Here is an 18,359-nt window from a genome sequence, read left to right on the forward strand (position 1 = left end):
CCCACCCACCCGAATATGGAACCTCAGCTTCCTTCCCCAAGTAGTCATTTGATCTGGAATTTACGGCCAGGGGCTGGACAGTTATGCGGCGCTGGCAATGTTTGGCCCTCAGTTTCCCCATTTTTATTGAAATGAGAGAGCTTTTTATTCACCCAACCCAAATCCCCTTCCACGTGAACGTTGTTATTTTTAACTTTGTTTTCAACTCTGATAGGAAAAAGTTAACACTTTATTCTTGACATCTGCCAGCCTTTGTTTAGCCAGATGGACCCTCCTCCTTGGAGCAAATTCTGTGCCCGAAAGTCAGTCCAATCCCTCGATCCTCTTCACCCTGGAGGAGGTGTTGAACACATTCGTGGCTATACACAAATGTTGTGCACAGAAGCGCTTCGGGGCACAAGGGAAAGGCGCTGACAAAAATAGGTTTTTGCAAGATTACTCCCCTTTTCGCACACAAAGATATTATGTGTGGTTATTTCTGTCCTTCTTTAATAGAAACCTTTCTTTTTAGATTCCCTTTTTAGTTCCTTGCGTGCAGTTGCTAATATGCCTTATGCAATGGGATGGAAATTGGCTTTTGATTCCCCACTAAAAAGAAAGTTAAACTGCAGGGAAAGCAAACAAGATGTTAAAATGAAGGAAGGAGGGAGGGAAGCAAGGAAGAGCAGTAACTTACCAAACCCAGTGGGTGGAACTAGATAGGAGGTCAGGAAGACCTACAAAGCAAGAGGTAGATGGGACATAAAGGGCGATGTGTGTGTGGGGTGTGTGTGCTGAACTCACTCAGAACTACCACTTTTCTCCCAGTAGGCACGGGGCTCCTTCTGGTCTCAGAGGCCTAGGAGGTGCCAGCAGGGGAAAAAATTCAGTTCCACTTCTCCCTCACCTTACCCGCAGCGTGGTGTAGTGGTTAAGAGAGGTGGACTCTAACCTGGTGAACCAGGTTTGTTTCCCCACTCCTCCACATGAAGCCTGCTGGGTGATCTTGGGGTCACAGTTCTCTCACAACTCTCTCGGCCCCACCTACCTCACAAGGTGTCTGTTGTGGGGAGAGGAAGGGAAGGAGATTGTAAGCCGGTTTGATTCTCCTTAAAAGGTAGAGAAAATCGGGGTATAAAAACCAGCTCTTCTTCTTCGTCGTTTGGCTGGGGACCTGAGTCTGCTCAGAGGACAGTATTGTGACCGGGGCTAGTGCCCTGGAAAGGGTGCTTCTTTGCAAGACCCAGTTGACCTGATAAAAAAAGAAAACTGAGGGACTTTAAATATATCCTGTCTGTCTTGTGAATGGCTGGATTTTTAGGACGTTGAGATTTCTTTCCAAGCCTGGTGACCAGGACGACTTTTAAAAAGAACCACCTTCTGACGCTAAAAACGAAAGCCATTTTCAAAAGCAAAAATCCTGCTCCTACTATTAAAAAAATTCCAGCTGCTTTTAATAGTAAGATGGACATGTGGCTGTAGGGATCTGGAGAGTTATCATTTTTTCTGATTGGATTCAGATTTTATGGAGTTCACCCAGGGAGAAGGCTGCCTATAAACAGCAGAAATGGCACTTAAAACATTTCCCAAGAAATCCTGTGCCAGTAAAGAACTCTGCACAGGTAACAATACTGTGTGGTTCCAAATGGTTTGTGTGGTTTAAAAAAAAGTTGCAAGCAAAAATAATAACCGGCAGAGTCTCTCTTGCATACTTGGCAGCTCGTATCTCCCCTGTCTTGACCCTGTTTTTTTAAAGTTTGGGGCCTTTGGTATGGTGCTGAGCCATTCAATACGCCTTCTGCCTCCATGTGCCAAGTTCTAGAGGGGTTTGGCTTGGCGCAACAAAAATTCCAAGGAGTCACGCGGCACCTCCAAGGCTACCAGATTTATTGAGGAACCCTTTTTTTGTGGCCTGGAGCCTGCTTAATCAGAGCTGACGAAGTGGACTGTACTCCATAGAAGCCACAAGACAGGGGTGTCGAACTCATTTGTTACAAGGGCCGGATATGTCATAAATGTCACTTTGTCGGGCCAGGCTATGTGTATCAAAAAATTTAATGCCAGATACCAGAGATACAAATTTTACAGAAAACACGGGCAACACCAATATTTTTTACTTTATCATAGAATCATAGAGTTGGAAGGGACCAGCAGGGTCATCTAGGCCAACCCCCTGTGCAATGCAGGAAATTCACAACTACCTCCCCCACACACATCCCCAGCGACCCCCTACTCCATGCCCAGAAGATGGCCAAGATGCCCTCCCTCTCATAAACTGCCTAAGGTCATAGAATCAGCATTGCTGACAGATGGCCATCTAGCCTCTGCTGAAAAACCTCCAGGGATGGAGAGCTTACCTCCTCATGAGGAAGCCTGTTCCACTGAGGAACCGCTCTAACTGTAGAAAATTCTTCTAGATGGAAACTCTTTTGATTTAATTTCAACCCATTTTTTCTGGTCCAACCTTCTGGAGCAACAGAAAACAACCCAACACCATCCTCTATATGACAGCCCCTCAAGTACTTGAAGATGGTTATCATATCCCCTCTCAGTCTTCTCCTCTTCAGGCTAAACATACCCAGCTCCTTCAACCTTTCCTCATAGGACTTGGTCTCCAGACCCCTCACCATCTTTGTTGCCCTCCTCTGGACATGTTCCAGCTTGTCTACATCCTTCTTAAAATTGCAGTGCCCAAAACTGAACACAATACTCTAGGTGAGGTCTAACCAGCTTTAATTAAGGTATGAACATGCTTAAAACAATAATACTCCTATACTATTTTCTTTTATTTAACAGTCTTTGATAATTGACACCTCAGGACTGAGGAGGGGGGCTGCCTCAGTTGGCGAAATTGCAGCGGATTCGCCAGCCCAGATCGGGACTGGGGGGGGGGGCGGTGGCTGCCTCGCGAGCCGGATAAGAGCCCTTAAGGGGTATGATCCGGCCCTTGGGCCTTATGTTTGACACCTATGCCACAAGAAATCTGCTGGCCTTGAAGGTACCACACGACTGCTTCTTCACTAGTTTCATTGCACTGGGGATGAACCTCGACTTCCTCTCCTGTAGGCATCCTTTCATGCTGCCCTTCCGCTGTCCATGCCCTGCAGGTCTCATTACCCCAGATGTCCCTCATGAGCAACAGAGGCAATGTTTTGGCTTTACAGATGATTTCTACAAGGCTGTGTAGCGTACCAAGTATTCTGACATTCATGTTTACAGTTGCGCAAATTTGTGACGGTGCTTCTGCTGCCCAGAGCAGCCAACTATAGCTTCTGTGCCTCAGTCCATCAACCAATAATTTATTTGCAGTCATAGACCATCAAATAGAAGCAGGTAAAACAAATATAAAATGGATTTGATATTAAAATGGTTTTTAAAAATGGCAGAATTACCAAAATACATAGCTATTTAATATCAAGTAAAACTAATACTAAATATGGGTAAAGTTACAATGCTTGATAATATCCGAAGATTACAGAGGGTAAAACTAGAAAGAAAAATAAATAAACATGCATTAAATTTGTAGGATCAAACAGTATTCATTCTTTATTTCCTTGGCTATTATAGGTTCTTAAGCAATCTCTGCCTGATTTTAATTGCTAGCTAAGCAAATCTAGCCATGCTTGCAGATAAGTTAGCCATTGTATCCGATAGGAGGAGCGCTAAGCGTTGCTTTCTCAAAGGTCTGGGGCAGTCCCCTAGTAATGGGATCTATGACACTGTACAAATGTGATCATATAGTTTACACTCAACTAGCACGTGTTCAGTGGTTTCAAATGCATCCTGTTTACATATGCATTTACATGCTTCTAATGGTCGTTGATTATGTATCCCACCCAAAAACGTGGAAGGCAGGGGTGTGCCTCAGTAAGAGTCTCCCCTATGCCAGCTTTTGTTAATGAGGGACAGAGAGTCTTTGTGGTGTTAATTGGGCTCAGAGGCGCTCAGCTTTAGGTTTCATGACATAGGGCAGGTCTCTTTGCAGTGGGAAAAGTGAGATTCTTATCTCTATTCGTGAATAAATCAAAATTTTTGACTCTTTTGTAAGGTGGCTTCAGTTGAAAGCTCTTGGCTTAATGGCTGCTTTTTTGCTAAAAATAATACGTGGCTTGTACCGTTTTTATCTCTCCCAAAGCTCTTAGCAACAGCAGCATATATTTAACTTTGTAAGGGGGTGTTTTGTGTTTCCTCGCACATAAAATCGTGTCTTGATAAACCCAAGGCACGCTTACTTTATAACTGAATTCTAAGGCCTGCCAGCTGTCTGGACTGCCTTATTGCCTTTTACTTGGACACATGCGCTTTCTTAGAATCATAGAAGGGCTGAAAGGGACCAGCAGGGTCATCTAGTCCAACCCCCTGCACAATGCAGGAAATTCACCACTACCCCCATACCCCCAGTGACCCCTACTACATGCCCAGAATATGGCCAAGGTGCCCTCCCTCTCATTATCTGCTTAAGATAATAGAATCAGTATTACTGACAGATGGCCATCTAGCCTCTGCTTAAAAACCTCCAGGGAAGGAGAACTCACCACCTCCCAAGGAAGCCTGTTCCACTGAGGAACCGCTCAAACTGTTAGAAAATTCTTCCTAATGTCTAGACGGAAACTCTTTGGATTTAATTTCAACCCGTTGGTTCTGGTCCGACCTTCTGGGGCAACAGAAAACAACTCGGCACCCTCCTCTATATGACAGCCCTTCAAGTACTTGAAGATGGTTATCAGATCCCCTCTCAGTCTTCTCCTCTTCAGGCTAAACATACCCAGCTCCTTCAACCTTTCCTCATAGGAAAGGTCTTTCTTGTGATCCCCATCACATGTGCATCTGCAGCAGGAGCCAGAAACATGTTCTTTGGTGCGCTGTTGGTTGCTGTGAGCAGCTGGGGAAAAGGACCACACGGCTGCCCCGGGGTCAGCAGGCACCTGGGCTCCTTCTCCTCCCTCACCAACTATTAGAGACCAAAATTCAGTTGCTTGCTGCTTTATGGGAGCTGAAAGCGTGGGTTGTGGCCAGGAGCTGGAATGCGCTAAGGGAAAGGATTTCCCCCCCTTCTCGTAACACTGGAACTGTCCGGGGTGGGGGTGGGGGGGTCACCCCATGAAATTGATCAGCAGTAGATTCTGGTCAGGCAAAAATCAACGACATAGGTAACTGGGGAAACTGAAACCTGGATTTAATACAAACATGTTTTAAGAATCAGATATAAAATGCACTGCCCAAACAGTGAGGCTGCAACTCAGCAGTAGAGCCTCTGCTTGGCATGCAGGAGGTCTCAGGTTCAATCCCTGGCAGCATCTCCAGTTAAAAGGACCAGGCAGTCGGTGATGAGAAAGGCCTCTGCCGGAGACCTTGGAGAGCTGCTGCCAGTCTGAGTAGACAATACTGATCTTGATAGACCAAGGGTCTGACTCAGTATAAGGCAGCTTCATGTTTTCATGGCGAGGCGATAGCCTTCTTTTGCAAGTAAGAAGCACCTGTACTGACACCCTCCTTCCCCTTGAGGCTTTCAGTTAACCCGACCTCTGCGTTTCGCAGATCCTCTTGGCTCTGAGCATATGCCCAAGTGGTTCTCTGATCGTTTTTCAAGGTGCTTTTCTCACACCGCGCAGCCTGTTCGGAGTGTCGTTGACACTTTTAGGGAAAACTAAGATAAATGCTCTGAATGTTTAAACATTTTTTTGTGTCAGGATGGCGGCTCCTTGGATCAGGTCCTGAAAAAAGCTGGCAGGATCCCTGAACAGATCCTGGGCAAAGTTAGCATTGCTGTAAGTATGTTGTTTTGGTGTTCGGAAAGCGGAATCCAAATGCAGCTGGTGAGAGCAGCTCCAAGCCCAGAAGGCAGGCAGATGGTGGCGGGTTTTTTCCCCTTAAGGCGCTCTGAACTGAGTGGGCAAATTTGAGTAGGTTTTATATGCACTGATTTCCCCTCCTTTAAAATAGATGATGTTTCATGTGGCCCAGTTTACACAGGAAGTACAGCCTGTGAACTGGCCCTGTTGACCGGAAGCCTCTGTGTGGATGCAGTAGCTGTTGGTTCTCACAGCCCCCCACTGAGACTACTCTTGCTTTGGTGTGTGTCTCCCTCCCATCCTCAACAGGTTGAATTGCTCAGGGTGGGAATGTGGGGCACATTGGATGGATGTAGCCTCTTCTTGCCTGCTTTCCTCCACATTGCCAACCCACCTAGGGTTGCCAACCTCCAGGTGGTGGCAGGAGATCTCCTGCTATTACAACTGCAAGCCAGCGTGGTGTAGTGGTTAAGAGCGGTGGTTTGGAGCGATGGAGTCTGATCTGGAGAACCGGGTTTGATTCCCCACTCCTCCACATGAGCGGCGGAGGCTAATCTGGTGAACTGGATTGGTTTCCCCACTGCTACACACGAAGCCAGCTGGGTGACCTTGGGCTAGTCACAGCTCTGTTAGAGCTCTCTCAGCCCCACCTATCTCACAGGGTATCTGTTGTGGGGAGGGGAAGGGGATTGTAAGCCAGTTTGATTCTTCCTTAAGTGGGAGAGAAAGTCAACATATAAAAACCAGCTCTTCTTCTGATTTCCAGCTGAAAGAGATCAGTTCACCTGGAGAAAATGTATGCTTTGGCAATCGGACTCTATGGCATTGAAGTCCCTCCCCTCCTGAAACCCTGCCCTCCTCCAGCTCCACCCCAAAAATCTCCCTCTGGTGACGAAGAGGGACCTGGCAACCCTAAACACAGCTCTTTCTATCAATAAATTAACTTCTCAAGCCTTCCAAGGTTTAGGTACTCTTGTGCTTGGCTTTAGGACAAGCAGTTTATGACGGTATTAAGGGAACGACCAGAAATAACAGAGGGGTTTCATTTTATATATATAGTTAGGCTCAGCAAGGGAAACAGGTTAGACATTCTGGCCCTCTGATTCCAAGTGACCCGTGGCAGAGCAGATAAGGCCTGGATACGTATCCCAGAGCAGGTTTTGTTTTGATCAAGGAGACATGCTTGTAGCTTTAAAAAAAAAAAAGTGCAATGTATGATTTTCAATTTTGCTGTTTTTAAAAAAAATAATAAGCTCTGCTTTGGATTGCAGGTAATAAAAGGTCTCACGTACCTGAGAGAGAAACATAAGATAATGCATAGAGGTAAGAATGTTTTGGCTTCCCTGGCTTTCATTAACTGGGTATTTTATAAGTATTTTTATGTATGTTATTGTGAATAGTACTCACATTCTTATCCAACCCTTGCTCTATGGAGCTCAGTGGGTTACCCATAGTCCCTCCCCCGCACCCCATTTTCTCCCCCTGAAAACCCTGTGATGTTGGTTAGACTGAGAGAAAGCAACTTCCTAGTGGTCACTCAGTGATCTTCATGGCTGCGTGGGGATTTGAACAAGTATCTCCTCGGCCTGATCTGACATTCTGTCCACTTGGCAATGCTGGATCTGGGTTTGAAGGCAGTAGACTTTTTTTTTGTCCCCAAAGCAGGTGGAAGGTGTCTGTCAAGTGGTTCAATACATGTCTAGATAAGCCCCTAATGGCCACAAAGAGTTTAAACTTGACTTTAAGTTTCCCAAAAGCATCTGGCTAACCACAGTTCGACATGGGGAGCTGTTACGTTCTTCTGGTCCTTAAACAGTAAGGCATATCTTTCAGTGTTCTCAGGGCCAATGGAGGCAGGGAAGGATTTAGGCACATTATTATGATAAGAAGCTTTCCTCCTGTTCTGCTCTTTCTTCCCTGAGACTAAAAGGTACCTGCAGTTTCACACAATTTAGTTTTAAGCTCATTCTCTCCTAAGAAGTTTGGCTCCCTTGGCTAACTCACCACCGTGAGCGGCTGGCACTCCGCAGCTAGTTAATGGCACGGCAAGCCCATGTCTCGACATGACGTCTTCCAAGCCCCCTTGGAGCACAGTCCTCCGTGGCACTCAACCGCCCTGAAGTGCTCTTTTCAAGAGTCGATTGTCTAAAAGAGGGTTAGCATTTTCCTGCTTCCTCCTGCCAGCCATTATCGGGTGTTCAGGCAGAGGAAATCAATAAAACTGGGGTGGGGGGAGAGCAAGCAAGAGCAAATGAATAGGGAATAAGGCAGCTTGTCTAGGAAGAGCTCAAAGAGCTGGTTGGCTTGCTGGAAGTGGCTTATTAATGAATTCTGTAGGCACTGCCGATCTTTAAACTTTACATAAGAACATAAGAAAATCCCTGCTGGATCAGACCAAAGCCCATCAAGTCCAGCAGTCTGTTCACACAGTGGCCAACCAGGTGCCTCTAGGAAGCCCACAAGCAAGACGACAGCAGCAGCATCATTATCTTGCCTGTGATCCACAGCACCTAATTTAACAGACATGCTCCTCTGATCCTGGAGAGAACAGGTATGCATCATGACTGGTATTCATTTTGACTAGTAGCCATGGATAGCCCTATCCATGAACCTGTCCACTCCCCTCTTAAAGCCGTCCAAGTTGGCAGCCATCACCACATCCTGGGGCAGGGAGTTCCACAATTAAACCTTCTTCCTCCCCAACATTGCCTTCAGTGGTTGTGTTTCTGGGGTAAGAGGCCGCTTTGCTCCGCACACGATAAAGGCCTGTAACGTAATTGCTCCCCAGTTGCTGGGCCTTCTCCCTCCCAGCTCTTCTCAAGCCAAGCCATTTTAAAACGCAAAATGCTGTAAAAACAGGAAGGGCCACTGGCTCTTCCCCTGGCATTTATGGAAAGTGCCCAGGTTCTGACTTGCAGAAGAAGAAGAGTTGGTTTTTATACCCCACTTTTCTCTACCTTTAAGGAGTCTCAAAGTGGCTTACAATCGCCTTCCCCTCCCCGCAAAAGGCACCTTGTGAGGTCGGTGGGGCTGAGAGAGTTCGGAGAGAACAGTGACTGGCCCAAGGTCACCCAGCAGGCTTCATGCGGAGGAGTGGGGGAAATCAAACCCGGTTCTCCAGATTAGAGGCCGCCACTCTTAATCACTGCACCACACTGGACAATTGTTGCTAATCTTTGAGGACTCAGCTTCAAAGCAGAGCTCACATTTCTACATTGTGTGTGTGTGTAAAGTGCTGGCAAGCCACAGCTGACTTATGGCAACCCTGTAGGGTTTTCAGGACAAGAAACTAACAAAGGTGGTTTGCCATTGCCTGCCTCTGCGTGGACTGAGAGAGTTCAGAGAGAACTGTGACTGGCCCAAGGTCACCCAGCAGGCTTCATGTGGAGGAGTGGGGGAATCGAACCCGATTCTCCAGATTAGCCTCTGTTGCTCACGTGGAGGAGTGGGGAATCAAACCTGGTTCTCCAGATCAGAGTCCACCGCTCATGTGGAGGAGTGGGGGATCGAACCCTGTTCTCCGGATTAGAGTCTGCTGCTGTTAACAACTATGCCATGCTGGATGCCTCTGTTGGGAAGGTGAAGGATATTGCCAAGCTTTCTGCAACTGACCTGACACTTCCATCCCTAAGGGTGAGTTCAGCAGGTTTCCAGCCTGGATAGGGAGACGGTTGATTCAAGGAGGAAATTCCCAGTCTGCAGGTGTCCGAGATGAACCAGGGGATGCAACTCAGGGCACCATCATGCCAGGAACATAGGGTTGCCAGGTCCCTCTTTGCCTCTGGCCGGAAGTTTTTGGGGAGGAGCCTGAGGGGGGTGGGGTTTGGGGAGGGGAGGGACTTCAGTGCCATAGAGTCCAATTGCCAAAGCGTCCATTTCCTCCAGGTGAACTGATGTCTATCGGCTGGAGATCAGTTGTGATAGCAGGAGATCTCCAGCTAGTACCTGGAGGTTGGCAACCCTACAGGAGCACTTCCAGCAACATGTCACAGGTTCCAGGGGCGGATTTTCACCCAAAGCTAACAAGTTGCCCCTGATGGATCATGGCAGAGAGGCGGCCATCGTGGCACTTCAGCGCATAAATAATGCTGGGTGGAGGTGTGGATGTGAGAACAGAACAGCTCTTCACTCCGGCATCTGTAGGGTTGCCAACCTCCAGGTGCCACCTCAAAATCTCCTGGGATTACAACTGATCCCCAGGCAACAGAGGTCAGTTCCCCTGGAGAAAATGGCCCCTTTGGAAGGATTCTATGGCATTATGCCCCATTGAAGGCCCTCCCCTCCTTGAACCCCACCCTCCTCAGGCTCCACCACCAAAATCTCCAGGTATTTCCCAACCCAGAGCTGGCAACCCAGTTGCAACTTCAGAGCACACACACTGTGGCATCGCACATCTGCTGAACTCCCTCCCCTCCCCAAACTCTGCCATTCCCATGTTCCACCCCCCCAGATCTCCAGGAGTGTCAGGATCAGGCGTCTGTCCCTAGCATCCCATAAGCAAACTCATCCAGGCAGGTATTCCTGAAGCAGTAATACTTTATTAGGAGCAAAAAGACAGAATCAAGGACTGACTGCCTAGAGGCAGGTGAGGCTAGTAATGAGGAAACATAGGCAGGTTACATGTTTATAAGCAATACAGGCTGTGAAAGTAAACATGGCCAAGCAGCCCCGCGATAGCGCTTCCCAGGAAGGGAGACTAAACATCAGCACAGCTGTGGAAAACAGGACGAGCGGAACTATACACAGACGCTTACAGGAATGAGAACCAAGACTTGACATGTAGCCAGAAACTGGCCTTACTCATGTCAAGAGCCTGCAGGAGCAAGGCCTGACAAGGAGTTTCCCAGCCCGGAGCTGGCAACCCTATCCGGCTAATGGACTGCATATCCTTAGCTGCTTGAAGGGTCCAGGAATTTCTGGGGATGATCTACACTTGATGCTTATCAGGTGGAAATGCTCGGCAAGCCTCTCCTGCTCCCTTTACACATGAGAGGTCCCCACGCTCACGCCAGGTACCTCCCCACACTCATGGTTGCTGACGTGATTAGAAAGGAGGGGATATTGTTCTCATCCTGTGACCTGGTGGAGCAGCAAGCCCCCCCCCCGGGATTTCAGATAGACCATGCAGTGGGGGGCTGGTATGATGGTGACCTGGTCTGCTCTCCTCGGAGCCCCCAGGGCGCCTGTAGGGCTTTTCTGCACTGGGTTTTCACTGCAGCTTGGCTTCGTGAGAGCCAGTGTGGTGTTATGGTTAAGAGCAGTGGTTTGGAGCGGTGGACTCTGATCTGGAGAACTGGGTTTGATTCCCCACTCCTCCACAGGAGTGGCAGAGGCTAATCTGGGGAACTGGGTTTATTTCCTCACTCCTACACACGAAGCCAGCTGGGTGCCCTTTGGCTAGTCACACACACTCAGCCCCACCTACCTCCCAGGGTGTCTGTTGTGGGGAGGGGGAGGGAAGGTGATTGTAAGCCGGTTTAAGTCTCCCTTAAGTGGTAGAGAAAGTTGGCATGTAAAAACCAATTCTTCTTCTTCTTAACCACATCATTTCCCCCCACCCTTTATATACAATATTGTTGGCTGGTCGCTGCTCTCCCATTTCCCCCCATGTTTTTTCAGACCACTGTAAAGCTGGTCTGGATAAAAAACCACAGGGAAAACTTGAAGAAAAACTGGGAGAGCAATGTAGGGTTGCCAGAGGACAACGCACAAACCCGGCAGGGGAGGGCAGAGCGTGCTGGCCTGATTCCAACACACACGGAGTAAGTGCTTCTGCACATAGCTCAGGACGATCCATCCGGCAAATGTGTTTTCAAATAGCAAGCCACACATGCCGGAATCTCCGAAGGACCAAAACAGGGAGCTTCTCGATGGGAAGCAATCTTTCCGGTGTCTCCTTTCATATTGGATTCATAAGGAGGGTTCTAAGAAGTGGGAGATGGTGTGGTCCTTGCCCCCGCCACCCAAAGAAAACTCTGAGCCCATGAGCAGAACGTTTGTGTGGCAGCTTCTCTCAGTCCCTTGACCTCTGTGCCACCTTGGGTGGGCCTTTTCCTGTTCAGCGGCTGCTTACCTAATAAGTCTGAGCACATCGCTAATGTCTGGAGAAGACCTCAGTTCTGCTGAGTGGCATCCTACGCCAACTGCACAAAAGCCGGGAAGAATGGCTGCTGATGCTTGAGCATTCACAAAGAGTCAGTTTGCAGTTGCCTAGTTACTGGTGGCCTTCGTTCAAGAAAGCAGCGTTGCTGTACATGTTTGTGCATCGTGGCTTGTCAGACAACCATGTTTTCTTCACTGAGTCTTCGCAGTGACAAAAAGCAAACTCTCCACTGGACGCCTTCCATTCACTTAGTTCTGCTGAACAAATCTAGAGAAACGCAGGGAAATTGTCTTCTACCAAATCAGAACATTGGCCTCTCGAGGTTAGGGTTGTCTAGTCTGACTGGCAGGAGCTATCCAAGGTCTCAGACAGAGATCTTTTGCATCACCTGGTCCTTTTAGCAGGAGATGCCGAGGATTGAACCTGGGACCTTCTGCATCCCAAGTAGGTGCTCTTCCACTGAGCCACAACCCCTCCCTAAAGGAAGCTGCTTTATCCTGTTCAGCCTATCAAAGTCAGTCTATCAAAGACAGGAGCTCTCAGGGTCTCAGGCAGAGGTCCTTCACATCACCTACTGCCTGATCCTTTTAGCTGGAGATGCCGGGGACCTTCTGCATGCTTAACAGGTGCTCTTCCACTGATCCACAGCCCCTCCCTAAAGGAAGCTGCTTTATTCTGATTAGCTTATCAGAGTCAATGTTGTCTACTCAGATCAGCAGGGTCTCTCCAGAGTCTCAGGCAAAAGTATTTGGAGAGCCAGTGTGGCATAGTGGTTAAGAGTGGTGGACTCTAATCTGGATTCCCCACTCCTCCACATGAAGCCTGCTGGGTGACCTTGGGCCAGTCACAGTTTTTTCAGAACTCTCTCAGTCCCACCTACCTCACAAGGTTGTGGGGAGGGGAAGGGAAGGTTATTGTAAGCCGCTTTGAGACTCCTTAAAGGTAGAGAAAAGCAGGGTATAAAAACCAACCCCTTCTTCTGTTTCACATCATCTTCTACCTGATCCTTTTAACTGGGGATGCCAGGGACTGAACCTGGAAACTTCTGCATGCTAAGTGGGTGCTCTTCCATTGGGCCAAGGGGTCCAGCTGGACTCCAGCAGCAGCCATTTCCAAAACCATGACAGACTATTGCTTGTTGGGTGTCTATAGACAGCCTAATTCAGTTGACTGTCCCATGCAAAAGCCACCTCTTCTTTAGGAGACAAATCTGTCTCTCTGAATCCATCAGCCCTTTATGTACTTTGTCTTTTTTTTGGGAGCCATAGAAACAGTCTGTGGCGCAATATTTCATGTGCCTAACTGTACCCCAACAGCGAAGAGCATATATGCTCGCTAGATTAAATGTATTACCATCTGCATTACCATATGGAAGATTCAATAAAGTTCCATACCCAGATAGGGTCTGCCCATGGGGGGAGGAGCGACATAGAAACAGTTTCACATATCCTCCTCAAGTGTCCACGGATAGGGGCCGTTCTAATCTCATAGACCCGTTACTTGCTGATAGGGAATGGTTACCTACCAAATCAAAGGTGTCCCACCTTATGACCCCGCAGGATCCAACAATTATTGACTCGGTGGCAAGGGGTTTTTTCAGCTTGTAATTAGGGAACGTGATTGTTATTCTGCACCATATAACGGTTAAGTCAGGATTGAATAACCAAGTGGGATTTGCATGTTCTTATAAAAATGATTTTATAGTAAACTTTATCATATGATATCTGCATGCCTTTATATTATGATTTTACTGTAAACTTCATTGGACGATTTCCCTTTTAATGCCAATAAAGGCTTTCATATTCGAATGTACTTTGTCTATTGCCACCTGTCCGAACAGACAATACTAATGTAGATGGAGCAGTGGGATTGGAATCTGAATAAGGCAGCTCCGTTGGATCTAGACATTCCGGTGTTTTTCTTTTATTCCCATCGTTCCAGTTGAGGAGGATTTGGCGGGAGATCCATAAGGGCCATTGTGGAGTAAAGGGGGGCAGGGGTTCATCAATCAGATGAAGTTTGGACCACCCATGCCTGTTCAGGGGGGCTTATCCAGTTATCTACATTCTGCCCTGCTGTGTAGTTAAAATGCAAACCGCTTGAAGCCAATAAATGCTGAAGGCCAGATTCTGTCGTTTGCAAATGCTGATGTTGTAGAAAGTTAAGCATCTTGCCATCTTTTCTGTATGTGAAATTATGAGAATCACTGACTGGTTCTGTAGAACTGCCTAAAAGAAAAATACCACTACCACATTGTTTGCCTGCCTATACCTACTTTTTGACAATTCCTCGTCTCTCTAGAGCCTTCTTTCTAGCTAGATTAAACGCTAACCCTTCTATGGTTATGCAAGGCAGAATTTTGAATTTACCTTACTTGGAAAGGGCTTGTCGGTGCTCTTCTGGCTCCATTGACTCATCAGCTCATGTGCTCTTGGAATGCCATTTCTAAGAGGACCTTAGAGCACGATATCTCTCTCCTCTTTTAATACATAAATTCAATGTCTCAGTGTCTGATATAATATCTTTTTAATTAAGTGGTAGGGACCCCAAGGCTACATTGGCAGTGGCAAAATTTATCTCAGTCGTGATATTCCTCAAACATTAGATTCAAAGCTATGCTGCTCAAGATCAATGGATCAAGGAGCTTCTAAGGGATAAATTAAAGGAAAGGAAAATAAAAGGATGCATAGAGAAGCAAAAAGAGAAACCCTAAGTGTGTGTTTTAATTTTGAGACTGGAAGGTCCTCTCCCCGAATTTTCATTTCTAACGATGCCTGTCTCTTTGTATGTCATCCACTCACTTTTCCCTTAGATGTTAAGCCATCCAACATTTTGGTAAACTCCAGAGGGGAGATCAAGCTTTGTGATTTCGGTGTCAGCGGGCAACTGATCGATTCCATGGCCAACTCCTTTGTGGGCACCCGGTCGTACATGTCCGTAAGTAGGGAGGTTCAAGTTTCACATTTATACTGCAGTAGCCCAGCTTGGATGACGTTGCAAAATACCCTCTGCAGAGAACTCCTCCGTGGAGGAATTTGCAAACCCTCCTATCTGAAGAAGTGAGCTGTGGCTCACGAAGGCTCATACCCTGCCAGAAAATATTTTTGTTAGTCTTTGGGGTGCTGCTGGACTCTTGCTCTTTTCTACTACAGGTTTTATTTATTTATTTAAAACATTTATTAGCCGCCTACCTCCCTTGTGGAATTCAAGGTGACTTATAATAAAACATTATAAAAAACCAATAAAAACAATTATAAAATCCCACAATTTAAAAACTCCAATTAGGATTGCCAGTAAATAAAAACCAAGTAAATCAAATGCAGTCCTGATTAAAACTGTCTTCAGCTGCCTCCTGAAGATCAAACAAGAAGAACAGCACAAGCTCCAATTTCAAAATACCAAATATATATTCACAACCAATGTTCAATAGTCAAAGGACTTGCACATCATATACACAAAATACAACTGTACCATGGATGTATGAAGAGTTCAAAACCAAAAGGTAAGTGGAAACATATCCAAATAGCCTTAATGGTTACAAAAAATTCAAACAGTCAATGGCTCATAGAAACCCCAAAGGTCTATTCCCAAAGATGGCAAGCACAGAGGAGAAGGCCTTTCTAGGATGGAACTCCAACAGCAGCAGGGGTTGATCATGCGCAGTAGAGGTGATCGAAGCAATTCCAATACCAGCAATGCTGCTCATGTGCACTAACTGGTAGTTAGATCGTTCGCAATAGGAACTGCTGAAGGAACTCAGTTGCCCATAGCAGTGATCTTATTAATGGAACCAATGTGTACAATGAGGAATCCTCAGTCATACATAAATATCAAACAATCATGGTGCAGAGGGGAGGTTCATGGGTACGTGGACTCTGGATTGTGTTCACATTTCGCTTGAGGGCTTCATCAGCCAATAGTACACAATGTCATTCATCAGTGTCGAATTCTCTTAGACCCGCAGGTTCAGTATCAGTCATCAAGTTCTATGAGCCATTGACTGTTTGAATTTTTTGTAATTTTTGGGGGGCTGGGAAAGAGCACAGGTTAAATCAGAACGGTTCTGCTCTTCTCTGCCACTGAAGCCCCTCCTCTTATGGCTGCGGATTTCCAGCTCTGTTCCAGGGGGAGCTGGCAAAGGCAGCAGCTTCAAGAACCTCAGAATTCCCTGTGGCACCGAGGTCAAACAGACGGCCCGCCTCGGGGCTGGGAGATGGGCGCTCTAAGAAATAAAAACGAAAGTTGGCCCTTTTCTGTCGTGTTTATGGAGTCATTAATAGCTCCACATTCCTGAAGATTTCCCGGCCTCACAGTTTCTAAGTCATTAGTCATGGCCAAAAAAAAAAAAAGGCAAACTACAGATGAATGCCTTCCTGGAATCAGATTTCTATCAAGGCTGCCTGGACCAGGTTATGATTGAAAGGGGAATTTCTGTTACCCAGAGCTGTTCGACCGCCTGTTATTTACATGACATTGCTGTTTATATAATGTTGGGGGTATTTCCAGATAACTTTGAATGTTATATTTTTTTTTAATGTTCTATGTCATTCTCCAGTATTTTGATAAGTTTTGGCAGGTTAGAGAGAGATACTTATTGAGTGTTAATCTGTTACCAAAATAGTATATATTTATTGTTGTCTGGCTGGTGCCGTATCAATAAACATTTACATTTACCAAAATGTAACTTTTATCACTGATTTTTAATCGGTTCTTGTAACGGCTTTGGTCACATGCAACAAACCTGAACCTGTTAACCTGTAACATGGCCTTTGTTTTTGTCATTTTGTACACGCAGCCCGAAAGACTGCAAGGGACTCACTATTCAGTCCAGTCGGACATCTGGAGCATGGGGCTCTCTCTGGTGGAAATGGCCATCGGCAGGTACCCGATCCCTCCGCCGGATTCGAAGGAGCTGGAGCTCCTGTTTGGCTGCCCCATTGGGGGCGACTCTCCTGTCTTGGAGACATCACCCAGACAAAGGACACCTGGCCGGCCAATGAGCGGTAAGGAAACCGGAGCTGCAGGTGCAAGCTGCGTCAGACATCTCGTCGTAGAGTGAGGTGGGCGGATGCTGATGCTAATGTAAGCTAGCTATTGCCTTACCTTGAACCCTTCATGCAGAAGTCTGGAAAGTTTTAGAAGATACATAATAAATAATTTTTTTTTGCGGCTAATATTGCCAGATAAAACAGGTAAAACAGAAACAGAGTAGATGTTTACAACCAAGGCCAACAAAATTAGGAATCACCCAATTTTCCATTTCCACAGATTGAGGAAGTACATTTAGGCAATGTAGCTTCATTGCTACTGCACAGTATTTTGCGACCTGGGTGGTGATTGGTGAGCTGTCTCCCAGCAGAAACCTTTTGTTCCATTCACCCTCCTCACCAGAGCCCATTTCCATAATCAAAGGATCAATAATATTCAAGCGGGCTGACTTGTAGAGGGGACGTCTAAAAAATACATGTTCAATGGTTTCCAGCCCCCCACTGTTACACAGGCAAAGTCTCTCCACCCTGGGGATCTTCTTAAATCTCCCTTCTAATATCACAGATGGTAGGGCCGCACATCTGACCAGTGTATAGGCCCTCCTATGTGTGTTCCTTTCCAGGGAGTAAAAAATGTGCAGTTGGTGCTAGAATATACCTGGAATTTTGAGGTGCTATAAATGCAGGGGATCTCGAGAGATGTTTCAGAAGATAGCCGTGTTTAGCTCTTCTGCTCCTGGATTCGAGTCCTGTTGCACCTTAAAGTCCAATAAGATTTTTGGGGTATGAGCTTTCAAGAGTCGAAGCTCCCTTCATCAGTGGACGAAGTGCACTTGTGGAAGAGCTCAATGTCTGCAGTGGAAGAGCTCAATTTGAGTCCAGGAGCACCTTAGAGACCAACAAGATTTTCTGGGTAGGAGCTTTCGAGAGTCGAAGCTCCCTTCCTCACATCTGATGAAGGGAACCGTTGACTCTTGAAAGCTCATACCCTGAAAGTCTTATTGGACTCTAAGGTGCAACAGGACTTGAATCTAGCTCCCTAAGAATGGAGAGGTTAGAGAATCTCTGATACAGCTGTAGGGGAAAAAATCTAGATAACAACAAGGATTCATGCAATGTTATCTTACCAGCAGCAACAGAGAGGTTTTCAGTTTCACCTGCTTGCTTGCTTTGCACCTGAGAGTCTGTAACCTCGATTGAGCATCTTCATTCCATACTAGTTTTTTACACTATGTCCTGTGGGTACACTGTCTTGTTTGTGGACTTCCTAGAAGCACCTGGTTGGCCACTGTGTAAACAGACTGCTGAACTTGATGGGCCTGGGTCTGATCCAGCAGGGCTTTTCTTATGTTCTTACACACCCAGCCCCTATGAAAGTCCATTTCTAGGAAGTCCCACAAGCCCATCTCAGAGCTGCCTGTCTGCATGGGAAATAGTTCTTCTGGCCTGGAGGGTGGCCCTTTGCAGAAGAGGTGGAGTCCTGGTTTGCCGATGGAC

At 46.7% G+C, this 18,359-nt stretch overlaps 1 protein-coding gene across 1 annotated transcript in view; it reads left to right on the plus strand.

Annotated features, from left to right (window-relative positions):
• The window catches only part of MAP2K1 (mitogen-activated protein kinase kinase 1), a 46,972-nt gene that overhangs the window by 23,194 nt on the left and 5,419 nt on the right, over positions 1–18,359 (plus strand). Inside the window, exons 4-7 of the mRNA XM_056865786.1 lie at positions 5,670–5,747; positions 7,043–7,094; positions 14,687–14,811; positions 16,670–16,877. Coding sequence (XP_056721764.1) covers positions 5,670–5,747; positions 7,043–7,094; positions 14,687–14,811; positions 16,670–16,877 — 463 coding nt within the window. The remainder of the gene's footprint in view (positions 1–5,669; positions 5,748–7,042; positions 7,095–14,686; positions 14,812–16,669; positions 16,878–18,359) is intronic.

This window comes from Euleptes europaea, chromosome 20, assembly GCF_029931775.1.
Source record: "Euleptes europaea isolate rEulEur1 chromosome 20, rEulEur1.hap1, whole genome shotgun sequence".
Lineage (NCBI taxonomy): Eukaryota > Metazoa > Chordata > Lepidosauria > Squamata > Sphaerodactylidae > Euleptes > Euleptes europaea.